We start from the raw sequence: 18,294 nt of genomic DNA, 5'->3' as shown, positions 1-18,294 counted from the left end.
CCATGACGTGTCCAAACAAAAAGTAGCTGAGGTGGACCAAGCAAGAATGTGCTTCTACTGTCAGGTAGGAAAATGACCTTAGTCAGGTGTTTATTGGACATTTGTTGGGATATTCCTAAAGAGTTGACTCAGCATTCAAATTTCAAAGGGCTATTGAAAATTGTCTCCATTCCACAAATAATACTTATCAGGTGCCTCAGGGGTGTAAATCTCTTTCCTAGAAGCTATAATCATTGACTTAAACTCAACTTTACATGTTGATTTTCTGTTTCTTAATTTGGAGGTGAATACAATGAGTAATGCTGGGGTCCAGAGGGTTTGGCCTTGCTGCTGCCCATTGGTCATTTCAGAAGTCACATGATGAAGATGCCTTTTAAATAAGGTATGATGGGTTGTGCTGTATTCCCTAAGTTTCTTTGGCTTTTGGTTGTGAGTGCCTCTTCTCACCAAGCTTCCCATCATGATTGAGCCCTTCTTGGGAACCTGGAAGCTGATCTCCAGTGAAAACTTTGAGGAATACATGAAACAACTAGGTGAGAAATACTATTACAAGATTTAGAAACTGGCAACACATTTTGTTCTGTGGTTAGCTTTGCATTTCATAATAAATTTTCCTATAATTCTTCTCTTTTGTGATCTTAAGAAATAGTCATATAAGATTAACAAAGTTTACATATCTACTTTTGAGTTTTTAAAACGTATATTTATTTTGAGAGAGAAAGAGAGAGTGACCAGGACAGGAGCAGAGAGAGAGGGAGAGAGGGAATCCCAAGCAAGCTCTGTACTTCTCAAGAACTGTGAGATCATGACCTGAGCTGAAGTTGGACACTTAACCAACTGAGACACCCAGCCTCCCTGGTTTTTTTTTTTTTTAATAACTGGTAATAATTTTCTCACTTTGGAATAGTAGGCTCACATATATTTCCTTGTCATTATCTGTATGTTTAAGTCCATTTATCCCTTTTGAAAACATTTCATCTTAATCCCTGGATAGAGTTTATCTCGAGCTTCATCATTTCATCTAATAGCATTTCTTAGCTTCCAGTTTACAGATAATAATATCTATAAATTTATAAGCTAAATTTGTTTCAAGATTCGCTTTAAGTTATAACTTCAAAAGAACAATAGTAACAAATGAAATTTCTATTTGGTTAATTTTTAGAGTTTTCATATATATGAGAGATATTTTAAAAACATTATTTTCAAGAATCTCAAAATTTTTATTGGAGAAATGGAACATGTTTACTCACTGAATGTCTCTTCAATGGATAATTTCAGAAGTATAAACTCTGTCCATTCTTTAGCTCTATACTCAAGTTCATAAACATCAATTATAATGGCTCAGGTGTATAGCAACTAAACTATTCTTCACTAATGCTAGAAGAATAGTAATTATTTAATAATTAACTTTTAATAGTTAATTAAGAGAAGTCTCCCTTGCAGTAATAAGCTATATATAAGACCAAGAATTTCTTTAACCTTATTTTCTTCTTTCAATCTGGTTGAAGTGATCAATGTGTAATAAGTTAGTGTGTTCATAAGGTAACATTTGACCCTTTTTCATACTTTGTATTAACTTTCTCAGGGAGATATGAGAAACATACCTCCCTATTTCTTCATGGATTCATAGACCCACCTGTTTTGAGTTTAAATTTAGGGGCATCTAAGAAACTTTGGGCTTATGGCAGAAGTAGCCCTTGATTGACTGAGAGTGGGCTGACGCAGAGCACAAGACAGAATAACAGGTGAGCACCTACTATGTGCCACTGCCATGCTAAGTGCTTTCACTTAACCTCCTAGCTCACCTAGGAGGCAAGCACTATAGTTATCCACATTTTGCTATTGAGAAAGCTGAAGCTTAGAGAAAGGAAATAGCATGCTGAGCTCACAAGTGGCAAAGCCCAGGTTGGAACTACCTCTCTCTTCTCTCATTTGTCATCCACAGCTAACACTGCTTCTCCATAGTCAGTTGTGTCTAGTCAGTTCCACAGTCTGAATGTGAAATCGAGTTTGCTATTAGTACAGAGAGAGAAGATGCAGCTCTTCTGCCCACCTGTTACAGGAATCAAGTTTGACAGTGGACAAGCCTCAACCTGAACAACAGGACCAGACTATAAGTCAATATCATTTGTCTACTTCCTCTCTTCTTGGCCAGATATGAATGCAATCTGCAAATAAAAGAGGGGCATGGGCTTTCTAAGTCATAATCTTTTACAGGAGTTTAGGTACTTTGAAAATTGTATTTCTTGTTTTACTTTTTTTTTCTAAGTGTGCTAAAATTCTTGGACAATTAGAAAACCTCTGCTTAAATCTCAGCTCTGCTACTTACCAGACACATCACCTGGAATAAGCCTCTCTACCTCTCTAGGATGCTGTGTATTCATCTCTAAAATGCAGAGAATAACACCCCCTCATCCTGCACAACTGTTGTAACACTCCACAAGGTAAATTGTGAGTTCTGATTCCCTAAAAGCCACTATGCAGCTACACATTTTAGATGAAGCATGAGTCTCCAAGATTTTAGATGAGACACAATAGCCTCAAAAAGTGAATTTAGCCTTTCAAAATGTCAAATGTAATTACTAGACATACCTTCTCAATGAGCTTGCTTGGCTCAACCTAGCTATTACAGTGAGCATTGAAGAATTTATAGCACATTACCCAAAACTTGAATGGAGGAAGTATGTATTCTTTTTAAATTGCTTTCCAATAGGGTTGTTAGCACTTCTTCCTAAATGTCTTAGGAAGGCATATTGTTTCTCTCTGCCTAACAGGAATGAGCGCAGCAGCCCGGAACCTGGCGGGGTTAGCGAAGCCAAGAATCAGTATTAGTGCCAATGGGGATGAAGTGAACATCAAAACAGAAAATTCCCTTAAGAACACCGAGATCTCTTTCAAACTGGGGGAAGAATTTGATGAAATCACAGCAGACAATCGAAAAGTGAAGGTGAGAAAAAAATAAGTCTTCCTGGTGTTCCACAATCCAGAAAAAACTAGGAGGTGCGTGAGCATGGTTCACGCATATCTAATTTGATTAATCATCAAGTGACTTTGGGCTTGTTTTGTTAATTACTATGGCACATCTCTAAAGTCTGATGGTTAACAGGACCAAAAAATTTGACATGGTTTTTACTTTTTTTCAGATCTCTTTGTATAAAAGAGCATATAGAAGAGAACAATTATTCACCAATAGTTTAGGTATTGTTTGGGGAAGGAGAGCATTAACTGAATATTCTCTTGAGACTTCTCTAGTTTGAAGATAAAAAATTATGACAAGAACTGAGGAGATAATTTGAGGGATAAGAATGTCAAAATAGAAATTAAAAGTAGATGAAAAGTCTTCTGTAGGTGAGAATGTTGTGAATTGCTATTTCTAACTGATTCTTTTATGCATTTATAGAGCATCATAACATTAAGCAATGGTTCAATGATTCATGTCCAAAAATGGCTTGGCAAAGAGACAACAATCAAAAGACAAATTGTAGATGGAAAAATGGTAGTGGTGAGTTTTCTCTAAATTGAAATTTTCCGATTCTCCAATTTGAGGCATGCCTCTCAAGTTACTCAATTGTTTGGCATCTCGAATTGAGAGTCTGGGGAAGGAGGGGCAGAGCAAACTTAACCTTCATGCACCAACTCTAATAGATCCCTCTTTGCTTTTAGGAATATACCATGAATAAAACTGTCAGCACTTGGATTTATGAAAAGGTATGAAGGAAATGTCTACATCAGTAGAAACTTGTTCACTAACAAGAACCTGGGACTTAAAGAAGATATGCCTCAGGGTCATTGATTTTTAAAAAAATTGTTCAACATAAATTTGCTCAATAAAACCATCAAATTAAGTGCAGTTTTGGAGCTGTGTGATAGTGAGGGTTGGGGACAAGCTAGTTATTTGGTGAGGTAAGAAGCTACTTGCTTATTGTATGATTATAAGAGCTCCAAAGTCCTCCTACCCTATGTCTACCTGACGTCTGCAGTCCTTGGGTTCCCTCCAGTGGACTCATTCCATTTTTAAGGCATTTTGTCAAAGAGTCCTGTGTTGAAATTCCTGTGACCTCAAAGAGGGTATAATACACTGCAGATACAATCACTAGAAACTACTTTGAGCAGCACAGATGCTGAAAACCAACATTACTGGCTTTTTGTTTTTGCAGAAGGCTGTCCTTGTCTAGATAGACAGATAGACAGATAGACAGAGCAAGCATAAAACAGAGCCTGGACATTATGCACTGTGGTTGAATTATTATAGACCATTTAAGACAATTATTGTCATACTCATCCATAAGTGCATTTTTAATAATCAGGCCAGTACATCTGTCACCACTGTTTACAACTTAGTCTTTGCAGAATGACATTATATTAAATGCCAGTCCTGAATTTCTAAATGCCTTGTAAAATTTAATATCTAGAACTACACAAAGTCTCTTAATAACTTCACTAAGTACTATTACTAGGAAGTACCCTCAGGGTTTAGAACAAAGAGGAAGAATTATATAAATACCATGTTGTACCTTAAATTCAAAACTGATAGTAGTCAGTCAAAAATAAGTCTTGAGAGTTATGTTTAATATGGGCTAAAGTAGAATGTCCATAAAATCTGTTGTCTAAAGCGGAAAGTGGCTGTATCAATAATTACACCTGGACAACGGGCAAAAATAGGGACTGCCCTAGGCAAACTGGGGGGTATGGCTGCCTTGTAAGGATGAAATTGAAAGATAATATATAAAAGGACTAAGTATGGAGCTGAGGCAAGAACCGAAGCAAGGACAGTAACTAGGCCAAGGAAAGGATCTAGGATTGTCCTATTAAACCCTAAAGGCCTCTGAGCATACAGCTGTGCGCCTGAAGTGATGGGCGTGGTGGTGGCCACACAGCTGCTGGATGTGGGCAATGACAGCACACACGACTCATGCCTATCCTTCCTAAAGGACTCAAGTGTGTACTAAATGCAACAATACGTTCTCCCCAGAGGTCAAAGGGACTCTCAACCCCCAATGTGTCCTTGCACAAAGAGGGACATGGGCCAATCCTTCTTTAATCAGAAGATAGTCTCTGCAAGCGGGATGCAAATGACAGCCACTTTAGCAACACCTCAGAGCACAACCATTAGGAAGAAGATGCTACTCTAAAAACCACTAGGCACTTACTCATTTAAATCTTTGGATTTACGGAGGCATAATTAAGAAAAGAATATTACAGGTCTGAATTTTCAAGACTTGTTTCTCTTCTCTTTATGCCACAGCTCAAACTACAAAGAACGTAAATGAAACAAAAGCCTGATGTTGTGTCTTTCATATGTAGAATAAAACTACTACTCCTGAGGAAATCATTGACTCAACAGATTCTTATCCTGACAACTGTTCAAACAAATTAGGTGCTGGAAAACAGCAACATGTTAGGCACAGAGTTCACAACTTTTGATGTTATAAGCAACCCAGCATCTTGAAACCCTATTGTTTTCACTTTTATTCTCTGTCACCTCATGTCAAAATTTCTGTAGAAAAGAAACTCACTGATGATTCACTAAGATTCACTAAGAATCGTTAGTCTTTCCTAAGGACTTTCGCATGATCAGTGGCTTGGTAGATCTGACTTGCCTTCAAAAGTCATTATATACCTGTAAGTAAATGATAACATATGTGTCAAGTTGTACTGGATTTATCATTATCTATCTGTAGGTAAATAAAATAGTGTGTCATATTTGTTAACTTGTGTTGGAAATAACGGAACTTTTCATTACAGTGAGTTGAGGGAAAAAAGTCACTTTTTATTCACTTTCCAAAAGGGTTTGAAATAAAGGAAGTAATTAATAGTTTTTATAAGCCTCAAAGGAAAATACATTTTATATTTGAATGTTTTTACCCGCATGGCTTAGTAATAAACCATCATATTTCAAATCTGCATTGAAGTTTGTGGGAAAGTATTAACTATCCAAAGATTAGTCATATTAAAACCATGATTAATACTATTATCAAAGAATAATTCACTAGATTTCTTTTTGTTATCCAATACTACTTAGTAAATCACTGACAAAATAGTTTTTGAACATTCTTAGTGTGCTTAATTTTCATAAATTTTTGCACAAAAATGCAATAAACATTAAAGTCCATGCTTTCCTTTACTGGTCATAAAAATAACTATGACAAAGATAGTAATCAAGAATAGATAGAAACATTAGGATGAAATATCAGGAAATAACCTAATCCCAAAGTTACAGGTTGTTAAGATTTTTAAACTGAATATTTAGAGAAAGTATAGTTTGCCCATTTTAACGTCTGGTATCTAGATCCTGTGTAATTTTTGGAGAGGCACAAGACTGGGAAGGAACCATCTAGACACAGGCCCCATGCTAGAATCGGACTCGTCTGTTACCCCAGAGACACACTTCATTTCAGTGAAATGAAATGAATGGGGTTTGAGAAGCAGTGAGAGCGACTTGAATCCTGCTTCTATCATGGACACCTATGTGAGCACATGTGAGCTGCTTAACCCCGTTGTTTTTCTCCTTTGCAAAATAGAATCTATCTACTTTATAGGGTTGTGTAGTTGGAAAATTAGAGTGATATTTCAGGAAATAACCTAATCCCAAATTTACAGGTTCTTAAGATTTCTAAATTGAACATTTAGGGAAAATTGTGTGTGTGTATATGTACGTGTGTGTATCTGTGTGTGTGTGTGTGTGTATGTCTAAATAATACTTTTTCTCAAGGCCTTTCTATCATCTCAATTATTGAAAACATTTATAAGACATAATCAAGGAAATAAAGTAGGAAAAAATAGGCTATCTGTGTAACACATGATTCAAAAATCACCTTAACTTTTATGAGTTTATATTTATTCCTTATGAAATAAAGCTAGACACACTAACGCTTCTCACTATCCTTTGCAAATGAATTATTTTTCAGGGATTCCTTTCTCCTATCAGCTGTAAGGGAGCAGATGGCTGAGTCCTAAAAAGTATTTCCCATGGCTTTTTATGCTAATGCCTCAAAAGCACAGCCTAGTTTAATGCTGTGAATATCACTTTCTCACTAAGAGGAAAAAAAGCAAATTGAATAAAAAACTGTGGCCAGCTTGGTATATACTATAATGACTAACAAAAGAAGCTGAGAAGCAGAAATTACCTTCTATTTCCTCCCCAGTGAATGAATAACTTTAATTCTCAGGTGTCCTATTAGGAATAATGATTTGAAATCTTAGACTAGATTTTGCAAGAGGTCACGTATGTTACAGTCTCGTAAAAACAAAGCTAAATGCATTGTTTGGAGGAATCAGAAACTACTTCCCTCTCTTTACTGCCATTCAACAAAAGACAAGCTATTAACCACCTTTAAGCAGCATAAATGTCACAGCAACTGTCACCATAGCAACCAAAAGATCAAATATCCACTGGTGACTAAGGAGGTTACAAGAAATGATTTGCATTAAGAAAGCAACTATAATCTCAGAATTATTAAATATAGAGAAAAACACTTATTTGAAACATGTAATAGGAAGATATCAAGGCTGAAGTGCCATTGTCACCTTCTGTCAAATAACTGTCTGGGGTAGGAGCACCAGATGCCTTAGTGGCTGGGTTCTAAAGATAAATCAGATCATCAGTCTCAAGGCATCTGGTGTCTAAACAATTCCATAAGGGATCTTCCTACATAATAGTGGTGCATTGGCTCTTTAATGGTATCCTCACTACCTCCATCTGCAAACAATAAAAAATAATGATTGGGGAAAAGAAGAAAATAATTGGATATTCTAATATGTCTCTGAATGTTTGGGTTTTTTAAATTTTTATTTATTTATTTTAAATTTTTAAATCTTTTATTTATTTCTGAGAGAGAGACAGCGTGAGCAAGGGAGAGTCAGAGAGAGAGGGAGACAGAATCCGAAACAGGCTCCAGGCTCTGAGCTAGCTGTCAGCACAGAGCGGGATGCGGGTCCCGAACACACGAACCATGAGATCATGATCTGAGTGGAAGCTGAACGCTTTTACTGACTGAGCCACCCAGGTGCCCCTCTGAATGTTTGTTTAATATCTATCTTCCTAACTAGGATATAAGGCCCATATGGACAGGAACTGTCACTGTTTAACTCACCACGTTCCCTTCAGTGCTACCTCAATTCAGTAAATTGGTGTTGAGTAATTGTGTACATTCACGCAGGTGAGAATATGTACAATGAATCTTGGAATCAACTTATGTGCCTTTTCCTAGTGGTGTACTACGTTCATGTCATCCTGGACACGGAGAAAAGCACCTGCTTTTACCAATGACTAAAAGAGTGACCAAATGAAGGAACGAGTGCTGTCATTAAGTTTCACACTTAGATGTGCCCACCGCCTTTGCTTTCTCCATGGTCTCAGTGTGTGTGAAAAAGGGAAGAAAAAAAGTCAAGGGAGGAAGAGGAGAGAAGGAAGTTTAGGAGAATAATATTAGTGATCGTAAGCACCAAGTTTAGATGCTTTCGTATTATTTATTATCTGATTTAATGCAAGTAATAACCTTTATAAGTAGAAAATTTTGTATTTTCTTCATTCAGTCAACAAATATTTATTGACTGTTATGTACTTAGGACACCCACTCAAGTAAAATCACATGATTTCCCCACTTGTATGGAATCAAGACTTCAGTGGGTGATATATATATTAATCAGATAATATCCAGAATTAATAAAAATTGCCATTGCAGTAACTGTTAAATGATGTTAGACTAGAAAAAGTTAAAAAAGATGATTGAATTGAAATCTAAAGGATGTCAACCCAAAGGTAGAAAAGTACGACTGAGCTGAAATTTAAAGATTAACCACATAGGAGTGGCTAAACATTCCAGGAAAAGAAAAGAGCACGTATGAAGATGCTGGTAGAAGCAAGTTGGAAATTAGTACTTTCTTTCATATTCTCTGATTTTGTGTAAAATTGATGTTATTTTCTCAGTAAATATTGTAAAAATTCGTTGCTGAAGCTCACAGGCTCAGAGTATCTTTGTGAGAGTAATTTTAACTACAGCGATAATAATGGATTTGGGAGTATTCACATTTTCACTTCTTGTATTATTTTGGTAAATTGTGTTTTCTTTCTTTTTTTTTTTTTTAATGTTTTTTTTTTATTTCTAGGAGAGAGAGAGAGACAGCGTGAGCAGGGGAGGGTCAGAGAGAGAGGGAGTCACAGACTGAAACAGGCCCCAGGCTCCGAGCTGGCAGTCAGCACAGAGCCCGACGCGGGGCTCGAACCCACAAACCACGAGATCACGACCTAAGCGAAAGTCGGAAAGTCAGACGCTTAACCGACTAAGCCCATTTCTTTTAAATCTTAAAGTTTATTGGCATGAAGCAGCTCATATTTCTTTCTTCTGATCTTTTAAATTACTATGTTATATAACCATAATTTTTAATACTTATAAGATATACTGATACACCCTTTTTTATTCCTGCAATTAATAACTTTCACCCTCTCTCTTTTTAAGTCCATCTTGCTAAGAATTTGCCAATTTTAGCAGTCTTTAAAAAAATTTTGGTCTTACATGGAAAAATGCCCAATGTCACTCATCATCAGGGAAATACAAATTAAAACCACAATGAGATACCACCTCACACCAGTCAGAATGGCTAAAATTAACAGCTCAGGAAACAACAGATGTTGGCAAGGATGAGGAGAGAGAGGATCTCTTTTGCACGGCTGGTGGGAATGCAAACTGGTGCAGCCACTCTGGAAAACAGTATGGAGGTTCCTCAAAAAAATAAAAATAGAACTACCCTAACACCCAGCAATTTCACTACTAGGTATTTACCCAATGGATACAGGTGTGCTGTTTCAAAGGGGCCCATGCACCCCAATGTTTATAGCAGCGCTACTGACAATAGCCAAAGTATGGATGGAACTACTTGGATGGAACTAGAGCGTGTTATGCTAAGCGAAATTAGCCAGGCAGGAAGACAAATATCATATGACTTCACTCATATGAGGAATTTAAAATACAAAACAAGATGAACATAAGGGAAGGGAAGCAAAAATAATATAAAAACAAGGAGGGGGAGGGGCGCCTGGGTGGCTTAGTGGGTTAAGCGTCCGACTTTCGCTTAGGTCATGATCTCGCGGTTCGTGGGTTCGAGCCCCGCGTTGGGCTCTGTGCTGACTGCCAGCTCAGAGCCTGGAGCCTGTTTCAGAGTGTGTGACTCCCTCTCTCTCTGACCCTCCCCTGCTCACGCTGTCTCTCTCTCTCCTAGAAATAAATAAAACATTTAAAAAAAAAAAAAAAAGGAAGGGGACAAAACATAAGAGACTCTCAAATACAGAGAACAAACTGAGGGTTGCTGGAGGGACTGTGGGTGTGGGGGGGAGGATTAGCCAAATGGGCAAGAGACATAAAGGAGGACACTTGTTGGGATGAATCACTGGAATCTACTTCTGATATCATTATAGCACTATATGCCAACTTGGATGTAAATTTAAAAAGAAATAAATAATAAATAAATAAATGAAATTTTAAAAGAGAAAAACAAATAAATAAGTGGAAAAGCCATTCCAAAAAATTTTTTTGGTCTTTATAATATTTTCTAGAACATGTTTGTTTTTATTTAATTTTTATCTGCTCTGTCAATCATCTATCTCTATTGACTCCTGTTTCTTTTGCTTTTTGAGCATATTTTCCTGTCTCTCTGTTGTATTTATTTTTGATTGACCATGTATATGAAAAATTGTAGAAATAATTTAGACATAATCTTATTTTGCTTCTGACTGATAGCGGGATTCACTGGCTGTCCAGTTCATACTAAACTAATTTCAAGAATGGAATTGATATTAGCCAGACCTGATTAATTCACGTTCTCCCCTATGCTGCAAACCAAAGTGTGATGATGAACCGGGACTCTCCCTCATCATTCTCCTAACCCTGTAACACAGCTATAAACGTTCCTCAGACTTTTGCCTCTCACTTGCCTTTTGCAGAATTCAGAGATCATAGAAAGGCAGCAGCCCCAAATATTGGGACTGTTTCTCTGGGCTTTCCTTTTTCACCCAAATCCTAGACCCTTAATTTTTTTCTGCCTTTTTATCTCTTTGAAACCTTGAAGTATTTTTTAAAAAATCATCCATCTTTTCTAAAATGTCATAGTTGGAAAGTTAGCTTAATTTCCTCATCCATTATGAGGATGTGAAAATTCTAAGGTCCTTTTTTGTTTTCTCAATTATTAAAAAATGAACATTTAAAAAATGACCGTTATTTATAATAACCCATTATTTAGTAATTTTTTTCTTACTAACAATTATGATCACAGTATTGCTATTTTGCAAATAATTTGAGGCTATATAATAATTTTAATACAGAAAGTAATTTCCACAAGGGCATGGAATTTTGTTCAATGATGTGTAACCTTGAACAGTGCCTAATGCTTAGTAAGCTCTCAATATTTTTGCAATTAAATGAAAGGAATGGAGTCAGATCTTTGGCACTGAAGTGGGTGATCATGAATTCTTTGTTGATTTACCATCGGATGATTGGTTATCATTTTCCCAAATATATAATGGGATACAACTTGAAGACAATATGTGAGAGATATTTCCTGACGTATTATACAGAGCAAACTTCATCCATTTCGTTTGGGCCTCTAAACGTTCAGCGTATGATTCAAGTAGCTCTCCTTTTCTTGAGAATTTACATAGGAAATAAATCTATGAAAGGTGAATGCATGCTGTAAACAGACTACATTTACTTCAAGTATCAATATATGTATCTAGTTATAATGTGGCTTTGGTGTTTATTATCCACTCTTGGTCACTAGAATATTGATAGCTTTCTTAGGTAAGAGTGACTTAATATCTCAATCCTAGTTTAGTCTGGATCTTCTCTCATTGCTTTGATTTGTGCCTTTGATTCACATTTGAGTCTTGGAATTTTATTTTGGTATGAATATATCTGGTTAATTCCGGTAGTCAGTACATTGCTGATAAGCTAAAATATAAAATTCTTTTTTGTTGTTGTTTAAAATTGCTTCAGAGTTATAAGCCTTGCTAATATATAGCTCAATGTTTATATTTTAACTCCATGGTTATTCCCATAAGCAATACAGGGACTGCTGAAAATTCATATAGCTCTCCTATATCAGTCACTCTGAATACAAGGGCTCAGCTCAAGTGGGATGGTTTGAGAGTCTTTCACAGACTTAGGGAGAAGACCCAGGATAACAAAAAATTTTTTGAGAGCACAAGTGATACCACCATTCATTTTTATTAAGTGTTTTGGTTAAGAAAATAACACATTCAGTAATCAAAAGCCCTTTTTTCATAACTGTCTCTTCTATCCCAGAACAATATCCTTCCTCCAGTTATATTCTCTTAGGTCTAGGGTTGGGTTCGCTGATTAGCTGAGGAATGTTTTTTTAATGTTTGATTTATTTCTAGGAGAGAGAGAGAGACAGCGTGAGCAAGGGAGGGTCAGAGAGAGAGGGAGTCACACACTCTGAAACAGGCTCCAGGCTCTGAGCTGGCAGTCAGCACAGAGCCCGACGCGGGGCTCGAACCCACGAACCGCGAGATCATGACCTAAGCGAAAGTTGAACGCTCAACCGACTAAGCCACCCAGGCGCCCCAGCTGAGGAATTTTTCTAGTCACTATTTCATTCCCACTTTGAGTTATGCATGCATGAGTAATGTAAGGTGAGACTTGGATTCACTGTATGAGTCCATATTTTTTACCCAACTTGGACCCTAACCACATAAGTGCAGTGGTAATGGCACAGCTCTGACCTTTGTAACCTGAACCCTAGAGGCCAGCAATTCTACCTGTTATGAGTAAACTGATCATGGATTTCTCCATGATCAATTTCCCATTGTTGTGAAGAGTGCCAACCTATGTACAAATATATAAAACCTAGTAATATCCATTGTTTTATAATCCAGATTAAAGCCAATATGGAAAACCACCAGGAAAAGGCATGATAGCAAGAAGGTATTCGCAAGAGCCACACTTATATTTGAAGTGGTTTTATATCTGCTCACCCTGGTCAAAGACTGAGGCTCTGATGTACGATAGTAGCCCGGACGTCTCGTCTCTTGACTTTGTTCTCTACTGATTTGGGGGCAGACAATGAATATCTCTATCTAGTCATGGTGATGTCAGTATAATCTGACCTTTGGCCAAGGCCTGGGTGCATATGTGGTATAAAGGGAGCAGTATAATATAATGGTCCAGAGTCCAGGTTGGAGATCAATGCCAAGTTCAAACTGTGCCTGTCCAAGTTACCTAAACTTCCCAAGCTTTAATTTTCTCATTGGTAAAATAGACGTAATAATAGTACCTAACTCTGAGAGGTGTTGAGAGAATTAAATAAAATAATCCGTAACAAACGCTTAGCACAGTGACCAGCCCATAATGAGCTCTCAGTATAGATTAGTATTATGTATATAGAAAATTCTTCCCTTTATAAAACTGAAGATTTATTTTAAAGGCTATAAATTCAAAGTTGTTATATTAACTAAGAACCTGCTTAATTTCGACTTGAGGATTTTTTAGATGAAACTCTTTGCTGTGGTCAAAGGGTGTGTTCTGGTGCTACTTCTTGTCCATCCATGAATACAATTTCTGTGCTCTGTTGTAACAGACTGACCGTATTGTCTGCCCACTCTGCCCGCCCGGAATATGTGAACTATGCCAAGCCTCCCTTACCTATGAATACTTCCTCACACTGCTTTCCTGCATTTCTCTCCCACAACATATTTGAGGCGGTTATCACAATACTCATGGACATTTTCCTCTCTTTCTTCTCTTTCAATAAGAATTCTTAATTGTGCAGACTCAGGATTGAGAGTGACCAAGATGCCTAAACACACACACACACACACACACACACACACACACACACACTCATTCATTCATGCTCATATAGTTCAATTTGGTATAAGATTCAATTCATGGAGTCTTTTCCAAAGCATTAAGGACTAAGCACTTCTTAAAAATGTAAGATTGGCCAAAAAATTTTTTAAGGTTCAAATAGTACTCTCATTGATCTTTGCAAAATTTTTTGGAGACTAAAGGAAACATTATGTAGGACTTTCTTTTGTCCTAATGGAGGATTCATTGCGGAGCCCTGACACTGCTTTTCCCCATTGGGTCACTGTGAGAGTCACATGCTTTGGACATCTTTGAAAAGAATTTTCTGAGGCTTCAGCATCTTATTTGAGTCTCCTGAATCTCATCTAGAACTGTGTTGAATTCTCATCCATCGCAATGAGCAACAGATTCCTGGGCACCTGGAAACTCGTCTCCAGTGAGAATTTTGATGATTACATGAAAGCTCTGGGTAAGAAATGTTCTTTGTTGCTTTGGTTGGGAAGATCATTTTTGAGAAAGCTGCATGACTATTTCTTTCTAATTCCTTTTCCAGGACTCTGGGAAAGTACAATCTTTTTTTGGAATTAGTCATTTATTGTGTAATTAAAATAATTTATTTGTATTTTGATTGTAGACATTTTAATAGATTTTAACCTAAATAAGAGCTGCTTAAATGTATGCAACTCCCACTGATTTCAAGAGTAGTTTCACATCAGTAGTGCTTTGCTTTCAGACCTAAAGGAAAGAAATCTTAGAGGCTTAGTCAACCCATTACCTGGTTTTTCTGAAGGTGAGTTTTACAACAACTGAAGTGCTCATAAAATAAAGAGTTGAATATACTAAAGTGAATAGAAAATCTCAATTTAAAATTTTAGTGTTTAGCTAAACCAGAAGTTTACACTAATTTCAGACTTTCCTGGAGTTGGTACAATGGATGAAGATGGAAAATCCAGTCATTTGTTGTATCAGCTTTATTTTATACTAATTCCAGAGAATGTTTGGGGTGCCTGCATGGCTCAGTCATTTAAGCTTCTGACTTTGGCTCAGGTCACGAACTTGTGTTCGTTGGTTCAAGCCCCACATCAGGCTCTCTGCTATAAGCACAGAGCCCACTTCAGATTCTCTCTCTCTCTCAAAAATAAATAATAAACTTTTTCAAAAAAAGAAAATTCTCCATGATATGAGCACAATAAGTTTGAAGAGTCTTTGGAAACTTCCAGAGCTGTTTAATAGAAACTGATGTCACATGACCCAGATTGCTATATTTGTCAGAGTGCCTGTAGCTTTACTTAACTGTTCAGAAAGTTTATGAGAAAGATTCTACTTTTCGGTAAAATGAGAAAAATCATGTTATATTGCCTAGAAAACTATGAGAACCCATGGGGATAGATCCATACTATGAGGTTGCTTAGATTTATGGACTTGACTTTCAGCTGAGGAAGAAACAAAATACAAGAGTCTCAATAAAGAACTCCCTAATTCTGTCATTTTCAAATTTAGAAATTTGCATAAGATCACCTACGGGTTTGGTAAGGTAGAGATTCTCAGACTCTACTGCAGTGATTATATATATACAATATATATATATATTGTATATATATATACACACACATACATACATATATATATATATATACATAGACAAATACACATATTTCCTTCATGTATTTCTCTCTTTTGACATTTTGTTTTGCTTTTCAGATGCAGAAAAGTTCAAAAAAAGATCAGTTATCTATGATCATTTGTAATGGTACAGATCTTGAAGAAAAATGGATAGTATTTTTCTTACCAGCTAAACTTAAGGGCCACAACAAAATTTCAGAAATGAGAGTCTATTAAGGATGTGTGTGTGTGGGGAGGAGTTGTTCTTTTCTATATTCATAATATATTGCTGAGGGGAAAAATCATAGAACATGATGCATCTGTCCAGTTTCATTGAAAATACACTCTATAATATTTATAAATAAAAATAAAATGTCTGGAATGATCCACAGAAAATATTAGTGATTTTCAAAGACTGTGGGATTGGAAGTGGTAAAAGTGAATGACTTGCACGATTTAGGCTGAACACTTTTATCTTAAAATCTGCAGACATTACTTTTGCAGTAATAAAACCTCATATATTTAAGTCTATGGACATGTATTTCCACAACTTAGTTAAACATGGGAGAAGGTCCTTGGTAGTGAGTAATCCTACCTGCCACCTCCACACCTGAGACACAACTGAGCCTAGAAGGTGGCCATTCAGGGGCTCCGGGGTGTCCCTGTCAGTTAAGCATCCAACTCTTGATTTTGGCTCAGTCATGACTTCACGGTTTATGAGTTAGAGACCCTCATTGGGCTTTGCATTGACAGTGAGGAGTCTGCTTGTGACTCTGTCTCTCTCATTCTTTCTCTACCCCTCCCCACTCATGCGCATGTTCTCTCTCTCTCAAAATAAATAAGTAAATAAACTTAAAAAAAAAGAAGGTGTCCATTCAATAGTCTCTCTAGGTATATCTCTTGGTCAACATAATTCTAACACTATCTTGATTTTCAGGTGTGGGATTAGCCACCAGAAAACTGGGAAACTTGGCTAAACCCCGAGTGATCATCAGCAAGAAAGGGGATATTATAACTATAAGAACTGAAAGTACGTTTAAAAATACAGAGATCTCCTTTAAGTTAGGCCAGGAGTTTGAAGAAACCACAGCTGACAACAGGAAAACAAAGGTAAATTTTAATGTTTCTCTTCAAAGTTGGATCAGTCTGTGGCTTGAGAGTATTAGTTAGTGTTCAAAAGGGTAGACTACTCCATTCTATTGAAAATGAATGTGACTGGGGGCACCTGGCTGCCTGAGTCACAAGACTCTTGATGGTGAGTTTGAGCCCCACGTTGGGAGTGGAGCCTACTTAAAAAAATAAAATAAGATAAAAATGGAAAAATGACTGTATCTCGTGAGACATCTATTATGAAAACAATTCAATACTGAATGAACTGCTTCTTCAATGAACGAAAGTCCAAGCAACTCGATTATGGGAACTTGTCTTTGCAGAGCACTGTAACCTTGTCAAGAGGCTCATTGAATCAAGTGCAGAAATGGGATGGCAAAGAGACAACAATAAAAAGAAAGTTGGTGGATGGGAAAATGGTAGTGGTAAGAATATTTTCACTTTTAAATACAAAAATAATGTTATTTAAATAGAGAAACTGGTTACATATTTTTCAATATATTCTTTTTTTTCTTTGCAATACAAATAGGAAAGAATGGCTAAGAATAAAGTCAGAGTTAATGATTAGGTGATATTTTAATCATGAAGACTCAGCTACAAGTATTTCAAGTATAAGTCCAAAGTTTTAGAAATAACAAAGCCCATCCATTATTTTAGAAATAATGCCTAAAACTAATGATAAAATATGTGTAAATATTACGTCTGAACTCACAAAGAGAAAACCAAATCTATGTTCTAAAAGCAAAAAATTCCTGAACAGCTCAATTATAGAATATTTGTAGCTATCTACATACTTTGCTTTCAAGAATCCAAGGAACTTGAACTAAACCATGTCAATAATTTAAGCTTACCTCATAGGAAACCCTTTAGTCAGCAGATAAGAAAGATGACCAGGGTTACACGGGATGACCTTTAATGATTTATTTTAAGTTTTTGCTTCTGTGATTACTAATACATGCATTGAATATTAATTCATGTAATTTTAAATGTTTTTTTCCTTTAATTTAGAGATTTTTATCCCTAGCTACAAAACAGATTTACATGGGGAGTTAATACCAATATGCAGCCCCAACACAGATCTCTGGGGGAGAGAAGAGGCCATCAGTAGTTTTAAATGTTCCTCAGATGATGCAAATATGCATATAGTTTTGAAATCCACTTTTACTAGATTTAAATGCATGCAAATTATGCATAAAACCTGCCACTTTAAGAAGATTCTTCTATAGTAACATAGATTGACTTCAAAATTGTTTCTCCTATTTCAATGGTCATAATTCTGAATTGCTGGAGACTGACACACTTATGTTCTATTTCCTTCTATGTTTAATCTGCAGAGCTTGTTTTTATTTTCTGTTGCTATTTGCAAATTTCTGTTCTCTAGTTTGAGTTTTAGATACTCAATGAATCTCTCTCTTTTCTTAAGGAATGTAAAATGAACGGCGTGGTCTGCACCAGAGTTTATGAGAAGGTCTGAGAAAATCATTTCTTCACTGAAGTGGCATTTGATCATTTGATGTTGGAAATCAACGGATTTTGTTGGCAAGGCCCGACTACACTGCAATTTGTTTGTTTTGTTTTTGTCTTAATAGATCAGATAGGTAAAGGTCTAAACTGAGGATAATCTAAAATTCAGTGTTGTTGAATATTTACAATTTGCATGCATTTCCTTACAATATTAAAGTGTGTATATTGGCCACACCTAAATTGCTGATAACGTCATTTAGTGATCTGTGAAATTCTCACTTGTGTTGTACTTTGTGTA

General features: G+C 36.4%; 2 protein-coding genes across 2 annotated transcripts; both read left to right on the top strand.

Annotated features, from left to right (window-relative positions):
• The first annotated feature begins 460 nt into the window (after positions 1–460).
• On the top strand, positions 461–3,714 carry LOC120243871 (fatty acid-binding protein 9-like). The gene is made up of 4 exons (XM_039250110.1): positions 461–533; positions 2,775–2,947; positions 3,401–3,502; positions 3,664–3,714. The coding sequence occupies exons 1-4, from the start codon at positions 461–463 to the stop codon at positions 3,712–3,714; spliced, it is 399 nt and encodes a 132-aa protein (XP_039106041.1).
• A 10,475-nt stretch (positions 3,715–14,189) lies between these two features.
• On the top strand, positions 14,190–18,006 carry LOC120243868 (myelin P2 protein). Its single transcript, XM_039250106.1, has 4 exons — positions 14,190–14,289; positions 16,360–16,532; positions 16,856–16,957; positions 17,956–18,006. Exons 1-4 carry the CDS (start codon positions 14,217–14,219, stop codon positions 18,004–18,006), a joined length of 399 nt encoding a protein of 132 aa, XP_039106037.1. The 5' UTR covers positions 14,190–14,216.
• Positions 18,007–18,294: the final 288 nt, after the last annotated feature.

This window comes from Hyaena hyaena, unplaced genomic scaffold (genome assembly GCF_003009895.1).
Source record: "Hyaena hyaena isolate Hyena2069 unplaced genomic scaffold, ASM300989v1 scaffold_358, whole genome shotgun sequence".
NCBI classification, from domain to species: Eukaryota; Metazoa; Chordata; class Mammalia; order Carnivora; family Hyaenidae; genus Hyaena; species Hyaena hyaena.
The sequence above is the reverse complement of the archived record's forward strand: the minus strand, read 5'-3'. Positions and strand labels throughout refer to the sequence as shown.